Genomic DNA, 24,813 nt, shown 5'->3' on the forward strand with positions numbered 1-24,813 from the left:
GCAGGGGCTGCGGGCACGTGGGTGGGCGGGTGGCAGAGGGGCTCCTGCCGGCCCTGATGGCTCCCTCCCACAGGTATCAAGATCCCCGAGGCTTGCGTGCGGCGCGTGCTGCAAGAGCTGCAGCTGATGGACGCCGACGTGAAGCGCAAGCGCGCCCGCGCCCTGGGCGCCCCTGCCACGTGCCCTCCCGCCCTGGCCCGCGGCCCGGGCGAGGTGCTGGACCTGACCTACAGCCCGCCAGCCGAGGCCCTGGCGCCCGCTGCGCACTTCACCTTCCCGCCGCTGGGCCTGGAGCCCGCAGCCCCCGGCTCCCTGCTGCTTGGCGCCCCCAGTGCCCTGGCCCCCGCTGTGCGGGCCGACCCCACTGACCTCCTGCAGCAAGGCTGCGACATTAACTTCAAGGAGGTGCTGGAGGACATGCTGCGCTCTCTGCATGCAGCACCCCCCACTGCCCAGCCGGGGCCACTGGGGGGTGGTGGAGGGCCACTAGGGGGTGCGGGGGTGGCAGGGCGGCAGAGTGTCATCCAGTTTAGCCCCCCCTTTGCCAACTCCTAGGCCCCAGGCAAGCAGGACTTCTTTAGGGATCATGGTTCACCTCTGTAGGTGGTGGGCAGGGCTAAGTTCCCCTGCCTGCCGCTGATGGAAAGGTCCGGTGCCCTCATCCAGCCCCCCGGCAGCCGGCCACTGCAGTGCCTTCCCAGAAGCCCTGATCCTCCGGGTTCTCAGGGTCCAGTGCCTGAGCAGCCCCCCAGACGCTGGCTGGTCCTGCAGGGGGGAGTACCCCTCAAGGCCTCACCTGGTAGGGACACTGCCCAGCTCACGACTTGGGGTGCAGGGGCTGAGGGGTCCACAACCTCTGTGCCTCTGGCCTCTCCATCCTCCCAGGCCTCGGACAGGGGGTCTGAGCAGGCTGCTTTAGGATCAAGAGCCCCTAGCTCTGCTCCTCCTCCCACCTTTGGAGGTCCCTGCCTCAAATTTCGTGAAACTGGGTGGTCCCAAGAGCTGGAAACTCAGGAAACCCCAGGTGCTCAGAGCCATCCCCCCAGCCTTGGCGTGGCTCATGGGGCAGCCCCCCTCCCCATTAATATATGCAACCCTCCATCTTCCTTCCCTTGCTCCCTAAATTATTGCTCGGCCACTGCCCCAGGACCCTGGGAGTCCACCTGGGGCAGCAGGGAGCAGTCCTCTGGTTTCTACGTGTATTTATAACTTGTGTATATATGTAAACAGATCTTTTTTTTAAATATATGTGCCTTTTGACTACTTCCCAAAGTCTGCTCGTCCTGCCTGCTGGTTTGTATTTGCTCCAAAGCAAGACAGGGACCAGCACAGCTAGAACAAGGCCCACCTAGAAATGCGGCTGAGAGTTATGGGCTCCCCTAGGGGTGAAACCAGCCCACCTTGACCTGGCCTACATCACACCCCCTGGCTCACGCCTACCTGAGGGACCATTGTTTACTGTGGTTGTGGTACCAGTTCTTAAGGCAGCTGCTACTGGCCAGCCTGTGTCAGGGCCCATTCACCTTGGCTTCAGGTACTGTGCCCCAGCAGCATCCAGGCTAGGGAGTTCTGCCTGGGACCCTCTTCCTTAGCTCCTCCTTTAGGCACAGACCACCTCTTGGGGACTCTGTACAGCCCCCAAGGGCAGATCCTCAACATGACTGCCAGCTCTTCAGGTCCCAGGCCATCCCTACCCCTCCTAAGAGGGACCCAGAGATAGCTGTACCTTTACAACAGTTCACTTTCCCCTGGATGGGACTAGATGGAGCCCAGAGGGTAGGCATGGGTACCCTGGGCTAATGCCTACACCACGAGATTGGCAAGTAGAGCAGCCTGGCTCACTGCCTAGACCAGCTTGGCCATCTAATGGGTTAAGGCCTCGTGCCTGGACAAGCAGCCCGTTGGGAGGAATTTCCAGGAACTGGCCATGCCCTGATGTCAACCCAGGACTGAGCTGCAGAAATCCCAATTCGAGCTGCCCCAGCAGGAATGGCCATGGGGCTCCCCCTGTGGATGCAGGAGGTCCAAGCAGGCCTGTTTGTAAATTTTATTCCCACAAGGCAGCCAGGGGTGGGGGCACCCTGCCACGCCGGCAGCCGGGTCCTTCCTCCAGCAGAGGTTGCACGCCAGGTTCTCAGGTCTGCCCCACCAGTGGGCTGGTTTGCAGGCAGGCCATCATGGGTGCTGGGTGGAAGGCTCCAGGACTGCAGGCAGGGGCACGGGTGGGGGACACGAAGATGGCACACACTTGTAGAACTAGAGATAACAGGGCAGGTCCTTCTCTATCACCTGTGGGAGAAGAGGGAGATCAGGACAGCTGATGGAGCACTCCTACCCACCCCCGGCTCCCTCAAACGGCACCTACCAGGGGCTCTTCCATGGGACCATATCGCTTCACCACACAGCCATTCTTGTCAATGAGGAACTGTGAGGGGTAGTCAGGGATGCAGATTCCTGCCTGCGAGGCCCCTCACTACCTGCTGTCCTATTTGTGCCAAGGTGGGGCCATGGGCCAGTGGGGGTGAGGCACGAAGGCTGTGGCTGATAGCCCAGGGGAGTTGGGCTGGATTGGGGGGATTAGAAGGGAAAGTAGAGGGCAGAAGTGGGAGTCTCCTCTTCCAGCTGGTGACCTCCTTACCTTAGTGAAGTTCCATTTTATGGCGCTGCAGAAAAGAGGCCCAAGGTCAGGAGGGCTCCCTAGAGGGGTTCAGCCCCCCACCCCCACCCCCGCAGCTGGGTGGGGAGCACTTACTTTCCCAGGATGCCCCTCCCCTTTGGCTGGATTTTCATCCACTTCCATAGCGGGTGGGCATCGTCCCCGTTCACGCAGATCTTGCTGAACATATCGAACTTGACGTTGTAGCCGGCTGCAAACTCTTTGATCTCCGCATTGCTTCCTGGCTCCTGCAGACAGCCAGGGCACTGGGAGTGGGGCAAGGGCCTGCCCCACCCCTCCCACACCATCGTCCTGCTGTCCTGAGTCCTGACCCGCACCTGGGTCCCAAACCTTCTACCCACTCCCAGTTGCCCTCCCCCTCCTGTCCTGTCCTCAGGGACCACGCACCTGCTTCCCAAACTGGTTGCAGGGGAAGGCCAGGATACGTAAACCACACTCAGCATATCGGGCGTGCAGGTCGACGAGCTGAGTGTAGTTTACGTCTGTCTTGCCTCATTGAGAGGCCACATTGGTGACGATGCACACGCAGCCCCTGGAGACGAGGGAAGCGTGGTCAGGGGGCGCTGGTGCTACCCTTCGGGGTGCCCCGTTTCCCTCCCTGGGCTGGCCGGCAAGCACGCACCGGTACTTGTCCAAGCACACCATGTGCCCATCGATGTCCTTGGCGGAGAACTCATGCATGGAGCGGGCACAGCGCCAGTCGTCCCGGGACGCGCACTGCGAGGCAAAGACACGCTGGGGGCCAGGCGCGGGGCAGCTACCCCACCGCGCACCTCCAGAGAACGGCCCTTCGCGCCCCAAGGAAGCCACGGCCCAGGACTAGAGGAAAGTGCCGCCCCCAACGGCCACGCCCCCTCCCCGCCCGCGGAGCGGGGTCCATTTTACAGAATTAACTGGGGCCGCAAGAGGGTCCGTGACCCTGCAAGGCTCCGGAATCACGCAAGGCTCCGGGATCCCGGCAGGCGCCGCCGGTCCCGGGCTCTCGCAGGGGGATCTCTTCCTCCGGGGGCGCGGTCTCCGGCGCCGACAGGCCCGGGTCTTCCGCCTGCCGGCCTTCCGCCTGCGGGGCTGTCGCCTGGGGCCTCTGCCCAACGACCTGCCCCGGCGGCTGCACCGCTTCCCGCGGCGGCCCCGGGAGCGGGCAGCTGCGCGGCCCATGCCCGCCCCTCTCCGCCCGCCTGTGCCCCAGCGCGCTGTGCGGGGGGCGGGAAAAGGGCCCGTAGCCAGGGCGCCCGGGGCCAGCGCTCTGTGACGTTGTCGCCCTGGGCCCCGGGGGGAGGGGCGCTGAGACGCGGCGCGTGACCCGAGTTTCCCTGCTCGATGGCCCCGCCCTCGAGGCCAAAGCCCGGGTGCGCAGAGGACTGGCCGCCCAGCCGATCCCGCTAGCCGCCTACACCCCCCCAGGCTTCCGGACACCGACGCCAACACTCCCACCCAGCCCTGGGACACTGTGTCCAGCCCACAGCCCATCCCCGAAGCCCAGGGAAACGAACCTGACCCTCCCACCGCACCCGTGCCTTCCCATCCCCAGCCGGCCTCCCCCACCCCCGATCCCGCACTGGCTACCTGCCCAACGCCCCAGACAGGCCCGGCGGCCGCGTACAAAGTGAATGGGTACGGTCCCCCGCTGCGCCCCCGGCCCGGGGCTGGTGGGAGGGGAGAAACGGACAGGAGCCCCCCCCCGGGGGGACGCCGCACCCCCGGCTCCCGGGCTCCCGCGAGCGGCCCAACGGCTCCCGGCTCCGGCCCTGCGTGCCTGCTCACCATGGTGCCGGCCAGGCCGGGAACTGCCAGCGCCCCGCACAGCAGCGCGGGTTTAAGCAGACGGCACAGGCGGCTAAGGCTCATCGCGGCGGTGGGGGCGCGGAGCGCGGCGGCTCCTCCCTTTGACCGACCGACCAATGGCCACGCGCCGGCGCCCCGCACCTTCCCGCCTTCGGCCACGCCCACCTACGCCCTCATTGGCGGGCCATGGATGCGTGCAACTGGTGACCAATGGTGGGGCGGGGGCGGTCTGCGGCTCTGTTGTCGGTAGCCACTGCGCATGCTCTCCTGGGTGGGTGGTTGAGTTCACGCCGCCGCGCGTCGGGATTGCGGGCGGTTGTGCGAGCGGCGGGAGGGAGAGAATGCCTCCCACTCTCCCCGAGGGCACGGGGTGGGGGGTGGGAAAGGTCGTCCAAACCGCCAGGAAGCGCGCCCAAATTCCCGGGAATACTCTCACGGTCACGCAGGTGTGCGCCCAGAAAAAAACACGCCGGAGTTCTCCAGGCATGTGACTTCCCATCCCCCACGTGGTTTGCGTATATTTCCAACACGGGGCAACTTCCTTTTAGCGCGTCCAAACAAGGCCCGGCCGTTGGACCACAGGGGCACGGCAGACCCACCACCTTTTGGGTCCCGTGAGTTATGCAGCACCCCCAACTCCCCTCCCCGCGTCACGGGACTGGCCCTTGGGAGAGTTTCTGCTTTCTGCCGTCTGGTGGCAGAGGCAAAGAAGGGAGGGTCACCAGGTCACCCGCTAATGTGGAACCTCATAAGGTCCATTTCTCAACACAGCCCTCCTCCGCGGGGTCAGTAGGGGCCTGCTTCTCTGAGTCTCTTGGCATGGTGGCCGTGGGCTCCGTGGGGCCCCCCTCACTTCCTAGGAACTCCCACCCAGTCCTCGCCGCCCTCGGAAGTGCCCAGTGCCCTGACCACACTGGGCTTGCCCTAAGGCTCAGATGTTCTCAGTTTTGCTTGGATCTGTAAACACCTTCCCCGAAAGGCTGATTTTTTTTTCAGTGTTGTCAAAAACACAGGGCGCCGCCCTCCTAGAGCCAGGGGCGGAGAGAGGAAAGATAGAAAGACCGCTGCACCCAGCCCTGGCCGCAGGCCATCACCTCCCCAAGGGGCCTGGGCGAGGTGGAAGCTGTGGGGTGGGGGTGGGAGGGGTTGGAGCCCAGCTGTACTCTGGCCAGAGGGTCGAGGTCTGTCCTGAGTTGCCACCAGTCTACAGGGCCTGTCCTATGACCTAGTTTTTTTGTAATCCTCTCGTTTTGAAATAAAATTCGCCATTTTAACTACGTATAACATGTCCAGTTCTGTGGATTTTAGTATATTCACAATGTTGTGCAACCTTCACCACTGTCTGGCTCCAGATCATTCTCATCACCCGAAAAAGGGGACCCCATGCCTGTCGGCTGCCACTCCCCAGCCCCACTCCAGACCCCAGTGACCTCAAATCTCCTTTCTGTCCGTGTGGGTTTGCCTGGCCAGGACGTTCCTTATCAGTTGGAATCAGACGAGCTTTGTGCTTTGTTCTTTGCTTCTTTCACTCTGCAGAATGTCTTCAGAGTCCAAGTGGGAACAAAAGGTGATACTTGTCCTTTTTATGGCCGAATAATAGCCCATTGTAGGGATCAGTCATATTTTGTCCATCTGCTGGTGGATATTGGGTTGTTTCCACTTTTTCCGCCATGACATCCTGCTGTGAACACGAGTCTGTGCGTGGACATGGGTTTTAATTTATCTCGGGGATTGCTGGGCCTCACAGGGTGCAACCCTCTGAGGAGCCCGCTTGCCCCCCCTCCTCCGTCTCCACCCCTTCCCTCCCCTGGCTTCCCCAAGGAACCCCGAGGCCACCTGGAACATGCACTCTCTAGCCAAGGCCACTGCTTCTTGGGCTTAGCCTTTGTCACCTGCATTTACCCTCATTCCTGAGTGCCCTTTCTCCCATTGCCAGCAGCTCTGTCTGCAGCTCCAGTCCCTTCACCCCTGCACACCTGCCCCAGCCCCTCCCTGCAGCTGCCTGGTCAAAGACACAAAGCAAGTCTCGACTTGGTGGCCGCCCCCTCCTCCCCTGCTTTCTGGGACACCTGGCAGCCTCCTCCTTCCCCTCCACCTTTATCCTACTTAGGAAGCTCTCGGCCATGCCTGCGTCCTGGGCACTGAGCGCAGTTATTGGCCGGCTCTCCAAGGAAGCAGGTGTTGGTCCAGTCCCTATTTTGTCTGGCGGGAGCACCCAGGCACTAGAGAGGTTAAGAAGTCACACAGCTAGGGCTGGAGCGCAGGCAGCTGCCCCAGGGTCTGGCCAGCCCCTCTGCCTTCTGCCGCCCCCGCTCCCGGTGCCAGGCCAGGATCTGTCGCCAAAGGCACAGCTAATGTTGGGGCATCCTGGGCATTGGGGGTGCTTATCAGGGTCTCTGGGCACCCCCTCCCCAGTCGTGACACCCACAGATATCTCCAGAAATCCCTAGGGGTCCTCTTCAGGACAGTTGCCACCATGATCTTCACCGTGAACTCCACAGATCCTCCTCCCTCCTTCCACCTCCCCTCAAAGTCCCACGGAGCCTCAAATTCCACTGCCCAAGACCCCTGTCCCCACCTACCCCCCCCCCATTATCCCATCTCCATCGGGGCCACCTCCATTCTCCCCGGCATGACCCCACGCTCCATCCATCTGCAAATACCATGGGCTCTGCCTTCAGGAGACACCAGGTCGCCCTCAGCTTACAGTTCCCCCAGTCCCTATCCCCACATCTGGCCGGTGGCCCCTTCCCACTATCACCCAGCCCCCAGCGCTGTCCCCAAAACAGCAGCTCCAAACATTGCAGTGGCTGAACAGAAAACCTGCACTTGACAACCAAACCGCAGACCTCCCTGGCTCTGCCCCCCTCAGCCCCGACCGTCCCTCCTTGTGGCCCCCCACCTCTTGCTGCCAACACACCGGGCAAGGCCCGGCCTTGGGTACGCTGGCCTGTACCCTTGGCCCGACACCCTGTCCCTAGACCCCAAGCTGCTCCCACCCAGTCCTGTTTCAGGGACTTGCTTAAACCTTTCTTCAGGGCCTTCCTTGAGGTCCCCACTTGACTCCGCAGCCCCCTCAAGTCTCCCTGACCCTGCCTTGCTTCTCTTTCTGCAGCCTCATCACTTTCTATTGTACATTCATTTATGTTTATGGCTCTGTGTCACCTTTTGCTGAAAGGAGAAATGGGGGAGACCTGGCCGGGACTGCTCCAGCCACTCCACAGTGGAGCCTGTTGAGATTTGGAAGAAAGAAGCACTGCACACCAGGTGATAAGTCCTCAGACCTTTACTTGGGAACTTACAGAGAGCTACCGTGACCTTGCCCCAGACAACAAGGTCACAAGAAGGTCACTGGAGGATGCTGGCACCCGTGGCAGCCAGTCTTCAGATAACAAAGGGCTGGGACACAAAGGTAGGCACGTGCCAGTGGCTTGCATGCAAGTTTTGGGAAAACATCTGATGTGCTCAGGGTGGGCCTTGGTCAAGATTATGGCTGCCAAACCTGGGCATGCTTCCCAGGTGTTGGGGGTGGGGGTTGCACCCCTGTAGTGGAGTAGGGTAGCAGAGGCCAGGTCAGTCCTCGGTCAGGTAGGAGATGCCATATGTGTCACACTCTGTATTCTGTACCCTTCTGCAAAGCAAAGGGCTCTTGTTCTGTTTAGTTTGCTGTCCTTGTGGTTACCCGGTAAATACTGAATTGACTGAATAAGCAGGAGATGCTGGGCCCGGCGACTGTTTGTCAGCAACTCAGCGGAGAGACGGGGAGGTTCGCAAAGACACAGCGAGTCTGGGGGCCCATGGGATACTCGGGCCAGGGCTGGGCTGGGGGTCAGGGGGAGGACCAAGCTGAAGGCAGAGGTAGGAGCGCTTAATAAGCAATAGGCATGGTGCCAAGCCCCTCCCAGGTCCGAAGATCTCTTTAAATCTAAAATAAGGACACATTCCAATTGCACAGAGGGGGAAACTGAGGCTCATAGGCATAATAAAGACCCATGAGGCCAGAGGCAAGGTCCAGAGAGAACCAGCCCGCTACACTGGTGCACACGTGTTTACGGAGCACCACCCAGGTCCTGAGACCTGGGCAGACCCTCGACCCCGCCCGGGACTCAGCTTCCCCGCCTGTATCTCGGCTCTGTCCAGGAGTCTAAACCGCCGCCCAGAGGCTGAGGTTCAGCGGAAACTACAACTACCGGGAGCCTTTGGGGTCAAAGCCACGCGAGAACTGACGGGAACGTCCGCGAAGCCTCTCGAGCAACCAACGGTAGTCCGCGGAAGACTTCGGCTGTTCGTGTCACTGCTTGACTTGGAGGCCGCGGTATTCAGGCGTTCGCCGAGCACAGCCCCGCACGGGGCTTGATAAAGGGGCCCTGACGAGAGCTTGGCGCAGGCGCAGTCTGCGCGAGTTCTGACGCGCTTACTGGAGTGAGTCCTCGCCTCGGCGAGGGGCTACGCGGCCATGGACGACGAGGAGGAAACCTACCGGCTCTGGAAGATCCGCAAGACCATCATGCAGGTGAGAAGGACGTTCCTGCTTAGCAGACGCGGTCAGGGCGGCCTCCCTGCTTCCGGGGAGTCGATCACTCAGCGTCTCGGGGAGCGAAGGACGGGTGCCCAGGTTCGGAGGCGGGAACAAAGTGGTCTCCCTCCTGGTCCCGGTGTGGCCGGAGCGGAGGAGTCATGGGAAGACGGGACTCCCCGAGGCCACCCCGGCTCTCCGGCGCTGAGTCTGCCTCAGGGCGCAGCTTTCCCCGCTCCAGGCCTGCCACCGAGCTCGGAGAGGGCAGAACCCGGGTGAGGGGCTCTGAGAGGGCCATGGCCAGTGGAGGCCCTGGGTGCGGGTCTCAAGCGTGGGTGTAGATTGTGGCCTGGTGCGTCGTGCCCGGGAAGACAGAGAGGGCACGTGGGGCAAAGAATGGGGTTGTGCCCTAAAGAGACTCTGTCCTGTCTCAGCCATCACACCATATATTTTGTCATTTTATCCTGAGTCTGAGGTGAGTGGGAGGGTTCGGTATCACCTGTGGCTCACGAGAGATGGGGTTGTGGTTGGGAGTAGTGGCTGAGATGGGACCCGAGAATGGGCTGGTGAGGTCTCCAGCTTGTATTGAAGGAGACAGACTAGATGGGATGGCTGAGTATTGCTGGGCTGACTTGGGCCTGGTTTAGAAGTCAGGTGAAGGCCTCAAGGCCAGTAGTTCTGTGTCTCTGCCTCAGAAATCGGGGTTCTCCGAGTGGGTAGGCCTAGGAAAGGACCAAGATGGAGAACGGGAAAGTGAGAACTGTATCTTCTCCTGACTCCCTTTCTCTGGGAAGCCCCCCGCAGCTTGGTTTTCTCTTCTGAGTTCCCTCCTTGCTTTTCTCTCAGGTCCTGTGAGTCTCAGCCGGTGTCACATCTGTTTTGGTTTTTGACTTTGATTTGTTTTACAAAGTGGGTGGAAGGCTGGGTTCAGCTGCTTTGGCTCAATCCTGATGTGAGTCCCACAAGGCCCGTTGCCTCCTTGAGCGTCTGGGGGTCCCAGTAGTCTCCTCCCATAGGGTGGCTGTGGGCTTATAGGGTGACAGCAGCTCAAATCCCGTGGCCCACAGAGAGTGTTCGGCCATTGCTGCTGTTGCTCAGTGCCATCTCCCTGACCAGCCTGAGTAACTACATCAAGTGAATCGGGACACAGCCCAGAGGGCATATCTGCCCAGCTTGAGCTCCTGTTGCTTCCATCCGGGGTCACAGTGCTTCCTCTCTTGGCAGCTGTGCCACGACCGGGGCTACCTGGTGACCCAGGATGAGCTGGACCAGACATTGGAAGAGTTCAAAGCACAGTTCGGGGACAAGCCCAGTGAAGGGCGACCACGGCGCACAGACCTCACTGTACTGGTGGCCCACAACGATGACCCCACTGACCAGATGTTCGTCTTCTTCCCAGGTGAGGCCCTGTGGGAGCATGGCAACTCAAGGTCACCCCAAAGGGGTGATGGTGTTGATCCCTGACCTTTCTGACAGTGGCTTCCAGAAGTAGGCATCTCTCAGTTTCTCCTTTTGTAGGTCTTTTCTTTTCCTCAACTGTTTGCTCTTGCCAGCATCATCACAGAGACTGCATTCCCTCCCTCTCCTCTTGTCCCCATCCTTTGACCTCAGATTCAGCTCTTTCCTCCTGTCCCCACCCCCACCTCTGCCCCCCAGGGGTTCACTGTCCAGTCTGGGCCTGGTGAGCAGGCCCTGCCCAGAGCAGACTAGCTCATTGTTTCTGACACACACCCCCCCCCAGCTCTTTGTTGGTTCCTGCATCTACCTCCCACACCCTGCCACTTCTCATCTCTACACCCTTTCCTCCTGGCTCTGCCTGCTCAGCTGACATTCATCATCCCTGGAGACTGAGTTCAAGTGCCTCCTCTTGTAGGAACCCTTCAGAGCCCTGTCTGCATTCCTGGACCCCCCAGTTGCTCTGTTTTAGCATTTGCTACATTGATGCTGCCTGTGTGTTTCCTTCTGCCAGTTTGTCTGTAACACCTTCATAGGTTGGGGGATTGTGCTATGTTGTAAGAACTTTGGGGGTCCAGTTCAGCACCTCGAATTCTGTGAGTGGGCTGTAAATGTTAGAAGAACAGACCAGGTGGCAGCACCCCCCCGCTCTATGTGTGAAGCATGTTTACAGGAGAGGGTGGGTGCCTGGTGCTGTTTGCAGCCTCCCCAGACTCTGCCTGGATTTGGAAGCAGGGGTCTTGGCTCTGCCTCTTGTTTCTAGTCACCACTCCCCTCACACCTGACAGAATGGGACTGATGTTCCTGCCCTGCTGGTGGGCGGGGTCCGGCAGAGACACTGTCTGTCACTGAGCAGATGCCCCTGCACATATGTGGCCTAGCTTGGAATCTGCCCTGAGCCTCATGGCTGGCAGGCACCCAGTCACTGACCTTCTGCAGGTCCATCACGTTTGGAAGATCTCAGTTGACCAGGCCCTGTGCCCTGAGTGCCACTGTAAGCCCCGGGACCAGCATCCCTTGTGTGTTGGGGGGCGCTGCTGCTGGACCATGCACTCGGGGTCAGCCAGTGACTTCCCTCATCTCCCAGCTGCACTGCTTATGGGCTTCCAGCGTTCTGTTAACTACCCAGTCGTTTGACCTGGTGGTCCCCAAACACTGGAACCACTTGGGGCTTATGACTGGACCCCTATGTCCCCAGCCTAACCTCCAGAGAGGGATACTCAGGTCCAGGTGGATCACAGGCTCCTGTGTGTTCCCCCAAGTTGGTTAAACAGCCACTTGGTTTGTCTTCCTACTTGGGGAAGAAGAGGCCCCCGAGAGAAAGGGGCTAGTCTGGGGTGGTATTTGTGGGGCAGGTGCCCCTGGGAGGGAGGGAGGCAGATGGTGGCTAGCAGTCAGGCCAGCAAACCCTCTGTCCACAGAGGAGCCGAAGGTCGGGATCAAAACCATCAAGGTGTACTGCCAGCGGATGCAGGAGGAGAACATCACGCGGGCTCTTATCGTGGTGCAGCAGGGGATGACGCCCTCCGCCAAGCAGGTGGGCACCACACGTCCCGTGGGCCTGGGACGGGGGTGGGCCTTGTACTACCTATCCAGGAAGTGGGCAGGGTGTTTGTGACGGCCTCAAACACTTCCTGTTCTGCTGCCAAGCACAGGCTCCTCTCTTCCCCTTCCTGCTGCCTGAACCCCTAGCAAGGCAGGCGTTTCTTCCCCAGGGCCCCCCATGCCATGCTGGTTCCTATCCCACCCCTGGCTTCTGGGAGGACAGCTGGGAAGGTGAGCACTGCACCATCCCTACACAGCCAATGTGGGTGTGAGATTTCACATCCTGTTGTGGGCTCAGGCAGGCCTGGGTCTACCGCCTGAGAGGCACCCTCCCACTGAATAGGGGGTAGGCGTCACAGAGAGGACCCCATATTGGGGAGAGAAGTCAGGGTGGGCCCTCTTGTGGTATCTTCCCAGTGGCCCTGGCAATGTCCCTGTCTGGGGTCTTGTAGTTTCTTGTCTGCTCGTTGGGCAGAATTGAATGCAGACTGATGTGCTGTGTGAGCAGGTGGCCGAGGGTTTTCCTCCCGCCCAGTGGGACTGTGGTCTCATGCACGCTCACATAAAAGCATGTCTACACCAGGGAGGAGATGCTGCCCAGACCTCACCACTACTTGAGGTGGTGGTGGTGGGGCATGAGAGAGACGCGTTCTGGCCCAGCATTGGTTTATAAAGTGAAACCCCTGTCAGGGTATGCCCAGCTACTCTGAGGGCATAAACAGCTCCAGGTGGCTCCCACCTTGGCTTCGCATGAAGCAGCTCTTTCTCTCTTCCAGTCTTTGGTTGACATGGCTCCCAAGTACGTCCTGGAGCAGTTCCTGCAGCAAGAGCTTCTCATCAACATCACAGAGCATGAGGTGGGGGCTGTAGCAGCCGAGGGTGTAGGGAGTTGGGAGTGGACAGGGACAGGGGACCTCACCCCCATCCAGAGCAGCAACACAGCTCCAGCTTCCTGCCTGGCCTTCCCTGCACAGTGCCGCCTATCTTTTTAGACAAGAGACAGCCTTCAGAGGTGCTGGGAAGGAGGGCCAGGTGGACATGGTCCTTGAGGGCTGGGTGTTCCCAGAGTGGGTGGACAGAAGAGAGCACAACTATGGTTCTCTAGGTGGGGCTCCATGCAAACTGATTAGAAATTTAGGTGCCCAGGCTGTCCCGGGCCTGCAAAATCCACGTGTCCCGGGAGCCTGGTGCCCAGCACATGGCACAGCCTCTGAACTAGATGATTTGCCCCCAGCCCAACCCCACTCATCCTATGTGGAATTGGGGTCTGGGTGAGGTGCCAGGATGCCCAGGTCCACCCGCCTCTGTTCCCCTTGGGGCAGAGGCCACCCTGGAAGTGTAACCCTTTCCAGCTGTGTGCCAACTGTGGCTCTCCTCTCGGCAGCTGGTCCCAGAGCACGTGGTCATGACCAAGGAGGAGGTGACAGAGCTGCTGGCACGCTAGTATCCTTCTTGGTACCCTCTGTGCCACCTCTCCCCTCGCCCTCTCTCCCCTCTCCCTATCCCTTCCCCTCTCCCCTCCTCCTCCTTCTGGCCTCTTGGACTTTCCCCCATGTGGCCCAGAGCAACGTTTTCCCTGACCGCACTTCCCAGTAAACTCCGCGAGAACCAGCTGCCCAGGATCCAAGCAGGAGACCCTGTGGCTCGCTACTTTGGCATAAAGCGAGGGCAGGTGAGAAGCATCCCCCTCCTCCAGGCAGAGAGGCAGCCTCCCAGCTGCCATGGGCTTCGGCCCTCCCTTCTCACGAGACACTCTTGCAGCCGCTTTCATGCCTTAGCAGGTGGTGAAGATTATCCGGCCCAGCGAGACGGCAGGCAGGTACATCACCTACAGGCTGGTGCAGTAGCTGGTGGCCCAACAGGTACGAGGGGCCAGGGCACTGGGGAGGGACAGTCTCCTGTTTCTGTGTGACACGTGGAATCTTTTAGAGAGGGCATCGACCCCTGGCCAGAGACCTTGGGATTGGTTGGAGGGTATTTCAGCCTGAGCTGTGTGTGTTGGGTACCTCAGGAGAGACCGACTGGGGTGTGGGGCTGGAGCCCTTGGCCCCGAGGTTGCCTCTACCCTGGAATTCACCCACCAGCACCCACCCACCTCCTCTGGGATGCCCCCCATGCCCCGTCAGCATTTCACCTCATTGTCCTGAGGCCCCTAGGGGCTGCCCCAGCCGATGCCCAGATGTCCAGGTCCCTCTTCCCGGCCTGACAGTTGTTGGGCTGAGTTTCTTCCAGGCTGAGCCACATCCAAAACACTGTGTTCCTCCTGCACGCATGGAGCCCCCCCACTCCACAGGTTCATTGGGGGGTCCTGTTAGCCCCGGGCTGTCTCGTCTCTGCTGGCCATGAGGACATCTGTGCGTCCACCTGCACACAAGCCCCGGAATCACTCAGGTGTGCATAAATGCTCTCTGTCCTTTTGTCCAGCCTCCCGGAGATGGACGGATTTGACTGCCAGCATCCCAAGATGGACGTCCCCGTACCTGGGTCTGTGGCCTACCTGCAGGGTCTCCCCTGGGTGCCTTCTCATCCTTGGTGCTCAGGACTCACTCAGACAAGGACCTGGGACTGCTGGCCTCTCTCTGGGGCTGGTGGTGAGGCCCTTCTACCTTTCCCCCAGCCCCTGCATGTGGCTTCCCCATGGGGCATCCCAGGTATCAGGTGGTGTGTCCTGCTCCCTTAGACTGTTGTCCCTTCTTCAGGGCGCTGTGATCCTGCCAGCTTTCCCTTGGTGGGACCACTGCCCCTGCTTCAGACAGGAGCTTGGGGTCTTCGTCTACCCCACTTGCCTTTCCGGACACAACTTCCCAGGGCCTGGTTTCCCCCAGCTGGCCTCACGACAGCCCTGACACATGCCCAGCAGTGCCCCCACTCCTCCCACCTCAGCTGCCACTAAGCACAGAACCCACCGGTCCTGACTCCAGCAGCTGCAAGGTCTGAGCTGTGCTTCCCCTAGGCCCAGCTGTCCTCTGCCTTCCTATCCGTCTGTGACTTCTGTGTCAACAAGTGGAAACAGGCTTGATTTTTTGAGTTGTTATTGCATGCTGAGTATATTTAAATATTAAAAATATTTTGAGTAAAAACATCTCCTTGTTTTAAAAATCAAAGTGGAATAACAAGCCTTAGAGTGCGCGGCCTCGTTCCAGCATGGGGTGTCTCATCCCCTGCCCTGCTCAGGTGCCTGGGGCCCTGCAGTCTGCCACATTATGTGCAGACCTCAGTAGACATGAACACATTTCTGTCCCTCTTCCTCTGCATTCTTGCCCCATGGTCACGCCTGTGTGTGTGGCACTGGGTCTGCTCCTGTTGGTGATGGGTCTCCCCTCTGGCCCTCTGGCAGGTCAGGGTGGGCTGCCTGTAGTTTTTGGACTGTACCCTGTCTGGGTCTGGCCTGAGCCTGATCCAAGGTACTGTCACCAAACGTGCTCATTCACGTGTCCTTGGGGTAGGGGTGGGGCTTCTGCACAGCCACCACCAGTCATGGGCTCCGTGGGTCAGAGGTAATGCCAGCATTTGTCCCAAAGCACCACTATTGACACCACTCCCCACCCCCCCTCCCGGTGCAGCAAGGCCACCCCTATCCCCTCAGCGTAGCCCATGGCTGCAGGACTTCTACCTCCCGGCGGGTGGGACCCTGCACCTTGAGTGGCATGTGCTCACGTATTCAGTGAGTGCAGTGAAGAGGCCGCAGAGCTCTGCCGCTCAGCTCACTGCCTGTGTCCACCTCTGTACCATTTCCTGTTGGGGTTTGGGCTCTTTCGGTCCGTTGTGAGGACCTGGGACGTGGGTCCTTCTCTGTGAGAGGCCTGGCACACCCTTTTTTCAGCTTCTCCTTTGACTTTGTGGCGTGTCTGATTTTGTTTCTTCTAACTATGTTTGGAGAAGTTGTACGTTTACAGAACAAGCACGTGTGAAATTTAGAGGTCCTGTATACTGTTATTAAGCGCTCGTCTTGGTTTGGGATGTTTGTCACAGTTTGTGAGAGCACGTTTTTGTGATGTTACTAATGATCGTGATCTCGTTTATGTTAGTGCTCACTGGTTGTGCCTTACAGTCACGCGGGCTTGTTGATGTCTTAGTTCTTACTCTAGACACGTATACAACTTAGAATTTCCTCTTTTAACCACATTCAACTACATAGTCCAGTGCTGTTGGTTATGTTCACGATGTTGTGCTGCCATTACCACCGTCCGTTAGTAAAATTTTCCATCCATCCAAAGAGAAACTGCAATTTAAAGTGCTAACTTCCCATTCCCACCCCTAACCTGGCAGCTGGTAACCTATATTCTAGTTTATGACTCTATGAATTTACATTGTCTAATTATTTCATGGCAAGCGCAGCCCAGGAAAAGCAGCAGATTCCATGTTCCATGCAGGCTGGGTTGAAGCAGAGGGGTCCTGCACGGCACCAGGGCCTCTGGCTTATCTTGATGGATGGGCCAAGCTCTAAAGGGGAGCACCAGCCAGAGAGGAGCCAGTGGCAGGCAGAGAAGGGTGCCTTTTGCTTTGGTTTGTTTACATTAGCTGCTGGCATTCAAAATCTTTTTCAATGTTATGTATTTGAAGAGTTTCTCAATAATGATGGTACTTTAGGCATACAATTTGGTACATTTATGTACCAAAAGAGACCTTGGGATTGGTTGGAGGGTATTTCAGCCTGAGCTGTGTGTGCTGGGTACCTCAGGAGAGACCGACTGGGGTGTGGGGCTGGAGCCCTTGGCCCCGAGGTTGCCTGTACCCTGGGATTCACCCACCAGCACCCACCCACCTCCTCTGGGATTTATGTACCAAATACATCATTAATGTATTAGAGTTCATTTCATGTCACTGGATATAGAACTGCTCCATTTTTGGGGGGGGGAAGGATTCAAAAGTTCTATGAGAAGTATATATATTTTTTTAACTTCAATTTTTAGGGAAGGAATGGGGAAAGAAAGAAAGAAAAAGAGGAAAGGAGAAGGAAGAGAGGAGGGAGAAGACAAGGGAACGAGGGAGGGTAATGTGGACAGGAGAACCCCATATGTCCCATTTGGTCACACTACAGCAAAGTGGCAGAGGAAACTGCATTGACTTTCCGCCTGGGAGCTAATCACTTCTTGGCCTGTTATTTGGAGCAACTCAATCGGCTTGCCTGGGACTTGACATTGTCAGCATTACCAGAGTCATAATATCGAGATTATACAGTATCCTCTTGTGTCTGCCTTTTTACATGAAGTGTTATGTTCTCAAGGTTGTATGCCTCAGGATCTCATTTCATCTTACTGCTATGTAATAGTCCATTGTGTGTATATATATATATATATATACACACACCACATTTTGTTTATCCACTCATCTGTTGATGGGCACTTTGATAGTTTCCATCTTCTGGCAATTGTGAATAGTACGACTATTGCCAGGTCATAGAGTAACTCAATATTTAGTTTTCTGAGGAATTGTCAAACTGTCTTCCCTAGTGGCTGCACCTTCATAAAGTTCCGCCAGCTGTGAATAAACTTTCCAGTTTCTCCACGTCCTCTCCAACATTTGTAGTTTCCTGTTGTTTTTTTTTAATGGCAGCCATTCTTACAAGTATAAGATAATTTCTCATTATAGTTTTAGTTTGCATTTCCCTTATAGCTAAAGAAGATGAGTAACTCTTCATGTGCTTTTTTAGCCATTGGTATTTGCTCGTCAGAAAAATGTCTGTTTATATCTTTGCGCCAGTTATAATTGGGTGGTTTATGCTTCCCCCTCCCCCATTGTTTATTTATTTTTAATCCCTATGTTTTACTCATCTGTCCATAGGGTAAATAAAAGAATCATCAGACACAAGGTTTTCACAATCATATAGTCACATTGCGAAAGCTATATCTTTATACCATCAAGAAACATGGCTACTGGAACACAGCTCTGCATTTTCAGGCAGTTCCCTCCAGCCTCTGGTTTGTGCTTTAGCTGTTAATTGTAGGATTTCTTTATGTACATGGGATATCAAGCCTTTATCTGATATATGGTTTCCAAATATTTTCTCCCATTGCGTTAGCTGCCTTTTCACCTTTTGAAAAATACTTTGAAGCACAGAATCTTTTGATTCTAGTAGCTCCCACCTGTCTGTCTTTTTTCATTGCTTGTGCTTTGGGTCTAAAGTTCTGGAAACTAGCTCCTAATGCTAGGTCTTGAAGATGTTTCCCTCTGTGTTCTTCAGGAGTTTTATAGCACTGGCTCTTATATTTAGGTTTTTTATCCATTTTGAGTTAATTTTTGTATAAGGTGTAAGATATGGGTCCTCTTTCATTCTTTTGACTATTGATATCCAGTTTTCTCAAGCCCATTTATTGAAAAGACTATTCTCTTCCAATTCAGTAGATTTGGGAGCCTTCTTGAAGGTCAGTTGACCATAAATTTGGTGATTGGTCACATTCTCAATTGGGTTCCACTGATCAGTACTTCTGTCTTTATGCCAATACCATGCTGTTTTGAATACTGTGGCTTTAAAATAAGCTTTCAAGTCAGGAAGTGTTAATCTACTTCACTCTTTTTAAAAATATCTTTAGCTATTTGAGGTTTCTTTTCCTTCCAAATGAATTTGATAACTAGCTTTTTCAAATCTTCAAAATAGGTTGTTGGAATTTTGACTGGTATTGCATAGAATCTATAGATCAATTTAAGTAGGATTGACATCTTAACATTCAGTCTTCCTGTCCACGAGCACAGACCATCTTCCCATCTGTTTAGATCTTTAATGTCTTTAAACAATATTTTGTAGTTTTCTGCATACAGGTCCTTTACTTCCCTGGTTAAGCTTATTCTTAAATACTTGATCCTTTTAGTGGCTATTTCAAACGAAATTTTTTCCTTAATTGCCTCTATATTTAGGCCGTTATTTGTATATAGAAATATTTCAGATTTTGTACATTAATCTCATGTCACTATATTAAATTTTTTTATTAACTCAAGTAGCTTTGTCATGGATTTCTCAGGATTTTCAAGGTATAGGATCATGTCATCTCTGAACCTATTTGGATGATTTTTATATCTTTCTGCTACATAATCACTCTAGCTAGGACTTCTAATACAATGTTGAATAATAGTGGTGACAGTGGGCATCTTGTCTTGTTCCCTATCTTAGGGGTAAAACTTTCAGTCTCTCACCGTTAAGTATGATGCTGGCTGTGGGTTTTTCATATATGCCCTTTATGATGTTGAGGATGTTTCCTACAATTCCTGCCTTTAGTAGTGTTTTTACCAGAAAACATTGAATTTTGTCTAATGGCTTTTTCAGTATCAATCAATATGGTCATATGATTTTTCCCATTTAATTTATTAATATGCTGTATTAAATTATTTTCTTATGCTAAACTACTCTTGCATTCCTGGTATAAATCTCACTTGATTGTCATGCTGGTTTGAAATGATATATGTACCCTAGAAAAGCCGTGTTTTAATCCTAATCCCATTTTGTAAAGGCAGCCACTTCTTCTAATCCCTATTCAGCACTGTATGTTTGAAACTGTAATTAGATCATCTCCCTGGAGATGTGATTGTTAAACTAGATTAGGTAGAGGCATGTCTCCACTCATTTGGGTGGGTCTTGATTGGTTTACTGGAGTCCTATAAAAGAGGAAACATTGTGGAGAATAAGAGATTCAGAGAGAGCAGAGAATGCTGCAGCACCAGGAAGCAGAGAGTCCATGAGCTAGCGACCTTTAGAGATGAAGAAGGAAGACACCTGGGGAGCTTCGACCTTTAGAGATGAAGAAGGAAGACACCTGGGGAGCTTCGTGAAACCAGAAGCCAGGAGAGAAAGCTAGCACATGATGCCGTGTTTGCCATGTGCCTTTCCAGCCGAGAGAGAAACTCTGTGTTCGCTATGTGCCTTCTCACTTGAGAGAGAAACCCTGAACTTCATCAGCCCTCTTGAACCAAGGTATCTTTCCCTGGATGCCTTAGATTGCACATTTCTATAGACTTGTTTTAATTGGGACATTTTCTTGGCCTTAGAACTGTAAATTAGCAACTTACTAAATTCCCCTTTTAAAAGCCATTCAATTTCTGATATATTGCATTCTGGCAGCTAGCAAACTAGAACAGTCGTGATGTATCATTCTTTCAATGTATCATCGGATTCAATTTGCTAGAACTTAATTGTGAATTTTTGCATCTCTTGTCATGGTCAGGTTCATGTATCAACTTGGCCAGGTGGTGGTACCTGTTTGTCTAGTTGGGCAAGTGCTGGCCTGTCTGTTGCGATGAGGACATTTCATAGAATTAAATCATGACCGTGTCAGCTGCATCCACAGCTGATTCCATTTGTAATCACCCAAAAGGGAATGTCTTCTGCAATGAGTAATGCTTAATCTGATCCCTGGAAGCCTTTTAAGGAGGATTCAGAAGAGACAGGCCCTTCCTGTTTCAGCTGGTGAGCCTCTCCTGTGGAGTTTGTCCAGACCCTCCATTGGAATCATCAGCTTCACAGCCTGTCCTGTGGGTTTTGGACTCTGCGTTCCTGCAGTCACGTGAGACACTTTTATAAATTTTATATTTGCGAGTGTTCCCAGTTGATTTTGTTTCTCCAGAGAACCCTAGCTAATACATCTTGGTACCAGGAGTGGTTCTTAAGAAACAGAATCTTAGAAATGGGTTTTTATAAATGGTTTTCTACTCTGTCTGGATTCAAAGGCACTAAGGACTCTGATTCCCATAAACAGAATGACACTCCCAATCCATGGAGTAAGTTGGCAAAAAAGACAGTCAAGTAATAGGTGGAACAAATGTTAAAATAAATTTAGTTTGAAATGCTAGTGAACAATGAAAGGGAGGGGTAGGGGGTATGGTATACACTTTTTTTTTTTTTCTGTTTTTGTTTTATTTTTCTGTTGTCTTTTTATTTCTTTTTCTGAATTGATGCAAATGTTCTGGGAAATTATCATGATGATGAATATGCAACTATGTGATGATATTGTGAATTGCTGAGTGTATGTGTTGGGAATGTTTGTGTTTCTTGAAATTTTTTGTTAATTAATAAAAAATTAAAAAAAAAAAGATAGTCAAAATATCACCATACGATTCTCCTAATGCTTTGCTTGTACGAAGCCAGGCTCTGGGGGATAATGTTTTTGACACCTTTACAGAGTTTTGTGGAAATAAGAGGTATAGAGATGTGGGCTGGTTGTTGTTAGGTACACTGGCTACATTAAGGAGTGAAAGGGATGGGCTTAAGGCTTCAAACGAGAAGCTTAAGTGTGGTCTGACAGACGTAGACGTTTCTATGAGGATCCTGAAGGAAAATCTTATTTCCTGTAGCCGTAGACTTGAGATCTCTGAAAATCAGACTCAGAATCTTATTGTTAGAGTAGCAACTTTACAACATAAACTGAAATCTCAGTGTTACGTAGTGTCTGCCATTAAAGTGAGGGCATTAATTGGAAAGAAGTGGGACCCTGAAAAATGGGATGGTGACATATGGATTAATAATGATGTCGGGGGTGAGGTTGAAACCCTAGGTCATGCTAAGTCTTCTCTAGATAACCCTGTAATAGTCTGCCCTGAGGACATAGCCGCCCCACCTCCAGCCTGCCTTTGAGGAGTTGGCCACCCAACCTCCTCCTGAAGGGATTAGCCCTAGAGTGATTTATCCTGTTTCACCAGATGAAACTGCAAATGAAGGCCCTGAAGCAAATGGCCTGGAAGACATTTCTAATTCTTTTCATAACCCACCCCCACCACCCCTCATTTCTTCCAAACCTATAACTAGACTAAAGTCCCAATAGGCCTCTAAAAGTGAGGTACAAAGTATCACACATGAGGAGGTAGGTTATACTCCAAAAGAACTGTGTGAGTTTTCCAATGTATATAGACAGAAATCAGGGGAGTATGTGTGGCAATGGATTTTAAGGGTGTGGGATAATGGTGGGAGGAATATAAGACTGGATCAGGCTGAATTTATTGATATGGGCCCACTAAGCAGAGATTCTGCATTCAATGTTATAGCTCGAGGGGTTAGAAAAGGTTTTAACAGTTTGTTTGGATGGTTGGTTGAAACATGGATCAAAAGGTGGCCTACATTATCTGAGTTTGAAATGCCAGAACTGTCCTGGTATAATGTAGATGAAGGGATCCAGAGGCTTAGAGAGATTGGAATATTAGAGTGCATTTATCATGCAAAGCCTGCTCTTACACCCCAGGAATGTCCAGAGGATGCACCTTTTACCAGAACAGTGAGAAATAAATTTGTGAGACTAGCACCATCATCCCTGAAGAGCTCTGTGTTTGCACTTCTCTGTAGGTCAGATATTACTGTAGGAACTGCTGTCACTGAGCTGGAATCCTTAAACACAATGGGGATGACAGGATCCCGAGTTGGAAGAAGCCAGGTGGCAGCACTTAATTGCCAAAGACAGGGTAGACGTGGCTACTATAAGACAGCAAACTCAAAGCAAGCGTCAAAATTATATGACTCGCAGAGTTTTGTGGCATTGGCTAGTAAATCATGGGGTACCTAGAATACAATAGAAGGGTAGTCTACTAAATTCTTGTTTGAGCTGTATAAACAGAAGAGTTCTAAGTCAAGTGAACAGAAGTCTAACCTGAATTACAAAAACACAGTCACGACCCATGAATCAATTTCCAGACTTCAAATAGTTTACAGACCCAGAGCCCCTTGAATGAAGGGGAGGCCAGGTCCCTTTGGGGGAGAACCCTGTTACACTGCCACAAATTTATACTGTGAATCTTCCTCCAAGCCTTACGCAAGGAGACCGACGGACTTTTACCAGGGTAACTGTGCACTGGGGAAAAGGAAATGATCAGATATTTGGGGGATTATTAGACACTGGTTCAGAAGTGACATTAATTCCAGGGGACCCAAAATGTCACTCTGGTCCACCAGTCAGAGTGGGGGCTTGTGGAGGCCAGGTAATCAATATAGTTTTAGCTCAGGTCCATCTCTCGGTGGGTCCAGTGGGCCCCTGGACCCATTTTGTAATTATTTCCCCAGTTCCAGAATGTATAATTGGTATAGATATACTGAGCAACTGGCAGAATCCCCACATTGGCTCTCTAACTAGTGTAATAAGGGCTATTATGATGGGAAAAGCCAAGTGAAAGCCACCAGAACTGCTCCACCTAGCAAAATAGTAAACCAGAAGCAATACCGGATTCCTGGAGGGATTGCAGAGATTACTGCCACTCTTAAGGACTTGAAGGATGCCAGGGTGGTGATTCCCACCACATCCCCATTCAACTCTCCTATTTGGCCTGTGCAGAAAACAGATGGGTCTTGGAGGATGACAATTATCGTAAGCTCAACCAGGTGGTAACTCCAATTGCAGCTGCTGTTCCAGATGTGGCATCATTGCTTGAGCAAATCAGTACATCCCGTGGTACCTGGTATGTAGCTGTTGATCTGGCAAATGCTTTTTTCTCAATAGCATTTCTCATAGAAATGCTATTGCCAGCCCTATGCCATAATCTTGTCTGCAGGGACCTTGATCGTTTCTCCCTCCCACAAGACATCACACTGGTCCATTATATTGATGATATCATGTTGATTGGACCTAGTGAGCAAGAAGTAGCAACTACTCTAGACTTACTGGTATGGCATTTGCATGTCAAGAGGATGGGAGATAAATCCAACAAAAATATAGAGGCCTTTCACCTCAGTGAAATTTCTAGGTGTCCAGTGGTATGGGGCATGTTGAGATATCCCTTCTAAGATGAAGTATAAGTTGCTGCATCTGGCTCCTCCTATGACCAAAAAAGACGCACAATGCCTAGTTGGTCTCTTTGGATTTTGGCGACAACATATTCCTCATTTGGGTGTGCTACTCCAGCCCATTTATCGAGGGACCAGAAAAGCTGCTAATTTTGAGTGGGAACCTGAACAAGAGGAGGCTCTGCGACAGGTCCAGGCTGCTGTGCAAGCTGCTCTGCCACTTGTGCCATATGATCCAGCAGATCCAATGGTGCTGGAAGTGTCTGGCAAATAGAGATGCTGTCCGGAGCCTTTGGCAGGCCCCTATAGGAGACTCACAACGCAGACCCTTAGGATTTTGGAGCAAAGCCTTACCATCTGCTGCAGATAACTACTCTCCTTTTGAGAAACAGCTTTTGGCCTGCTACTGGGCCTTAGTAGAGACTGAGCGCTTAACCATGAGACTTGAGTTGCCTATCATGTGCTGGGTGTTGTCTGACCCACCAAGCCATAAAGTTGGGCATATGCAGCAACACTCTGTTGTACAATGGAAATGGTATATACAAAATAGGGCCAGGGCAGGTCCTGAAGGCACAAGTAAGTTACATGAAGAAGTGACCCAAATGCCCATGGTCTCCATTCCTGCCACATTACCTTCTCTTTCCCAGACCAGAGCTATGGCCTCTTGGGGAGTTCCTTACAGTGAGTTGACTGAGGAAGAGGAAACTCGGGCCTGGTTTACAGATTGTTCAGCATGATATGCAGGTACCACCTGAAAGTGGACAGCTGCAGCATTACAACCCCTTTCTGGGGTGTCCTTGAAGGACAGTGGTGAGGGGAAATCCTCCCAGTGGGTGGAACTTCGAGCAGTGCACCTGGTTGTTCATTTTTCTTGGAAGGAGAACTGGCCAGAGGTGCGTTTGTATACTGACTCATGGGGTGTTGCTAATGGTTTGGCTGGATGGTCAGGGACTTGGAAAGACCCTAATTGGAAAATTGGTGACAAAGGGGTCTGGGGAAGAAGTATGTGGATAGACCTTTCTGAGTGGGCTAAAAACATGAGCATATTTGTGTCCCATGTGAATGCGCACTAGAGGATGACTTCAGCAGAGGAAGGTTTTAATAATCAAGTGGATAAGATCACCTGTTCAGTGGATATCAGTC

General features: G+C 53.4%; 3 protein-coding genes across 9 annotated transcripts in view; 2 read left to right on the forward strand and 1 right to left on the reverse strand.

Moving 5' to 3' along the window:
- The window catches only part of SBNO2 (strawberry notch homolog 2), a 46,619-nt gene extending 45,347 nt beyond the window's left edge, over positions 1-1,272 (forward strand). For both annotated transcript variants that reach the window (XM_077121374.1, XM_077121376.1), the window contains one exon: positions 74-1,272. In XM_077121374.1, coding sequence (XP_076977489.1) covers positions 74-555 — 482 coding nt within the window. In that variant the 3' untranslated portion in view covers positions 556-1,272. The remainder of the gene's footprint in view (positions 1-73) is intronic.
- A 761-nt stretch (positions 1,273-2,033) lies between these two features.
- Positions 2,034-4,577, reverse strand: GPX4 (glutathione peroxidase 4). 3 transcript variants are annotated; one of them, XM_077121379.1, is made up of 7 exons: positions 4,442-4,577; positions 3,300-3,394; positions 3,065-3,209; positions 2,753-2,904; positions 2,639-2,663; positions 2,366-2,425; positions 2,034-2,289 (listed from the first exon to the last, which is right to left on the reverse strand). In XM_077121379.1, the coding sequence occupies exons 1-7, from the start codon at positions 4,523-4,525 to the stop codon at positions 2,257-2,259; spliced, it is 594 nt and encodes a 197-aa protein (XP_076977494.1). In that variant the 5' UTR covers positions 4,526-4,577; the 3' UTR covers positions 2,034-2,256. The 3 variants fall into 3 exon arrangements, with proteins under 3 accessions (XP_076977494.1, XP_076977493.1, XP_076977492.1); XM_077121378.1 differs by lacking the exon at positions 4,442-4,577 and adding an exon at positions 3,572-3,850; XM_077121377.1 differs by lacking the exon at positions 4,442-4,577 and adding an exon at positions 3,563-3,850.
- A 193-nt stretch (positions 4,578-4,770) lies between these two features.
- POLR2E (RNA polymerase II, I and III subunit E) lies at positions 4,771-15,058 on the forward strand. Of its 4 annotated transcripts, none has more exons than XM_077121380.1 (10): positions 4,771-4,945; positions 7,578-7,874; positions 8,603-8,975; positions 10,203-10,377; positions 11,855-11,970; positions 12,755-12,835; positions 13,363-13,421; positions 13,572-13,650; positions 13,757-13,840; positions 14,403-15,058. In XM_077121380.1, the coding sequence occupies exons 3-9, from the start codon at positions 8,919-8,921 to the stop codon at positions 13,823-13,825; spliced, it is 636 nt and encodes a 211-aa protein (XP_076977495.1). In that variant the 5' UTR covers positions 4,771-4,945; positions 7,578-7,874; positions 8,603-8,918; the 3' UTR covers positions 13,826-13,840; positions 14,403-15,058. The 4 variants fall into 4 exon arrangements, with proteins under 4 accessions (XP_076977495.1, XP_076977496.1, XP_076977498.1 ...); XM_077121381.1 differs by having other exon boundaries at positions 7,641-7,874; XM_077121383.1 differs by having other exon boundaries at positions 4,774-4,945; positions 13,760-13,840.
- Positions 15,059-24,813: the final 9,755 nt, after the last annotated feature.

This window comes from Tamandua tetradactyla, chromosome 11 (assembly GCF_023851605.1).
Source record: "Tamandua tetradactyla isolate mTamTet1 chromosome 11, mTamTet1.pri, whole genome shotgun sequence".
NCBI lineage: Eukaryota > Metazoa > Chordata > Mammalia > Pilosa > Myrmecophagidae > Tamandua > Tamandua tetradactyla.

Excerpts from the sequence above, each read along its gene's own strand:
- POLR2E (XM_077121380.1), top strand. The coding sequence starts at position 8,919 with ATGGACGACGAGGAGGAAACCTACCGGCTCTGGAAGATCCGCAAGACC. Across the intron at positions 8,976-10,202 it reads TCCGCAAGACCATCATGCAG|CTGTGCCACGACCGGGGCTA; the intron begins GTGAGAAGGACG and ends CTCTCTTGGCAG. Across the intron at positions 13,651-13,756 it reads TTGGCATAAAGCGAGGGCAG|CAGGTGGTGAAGATTATCCG; the intron begins GTGAGAAGCATC and ends TTCATGCCTTAG.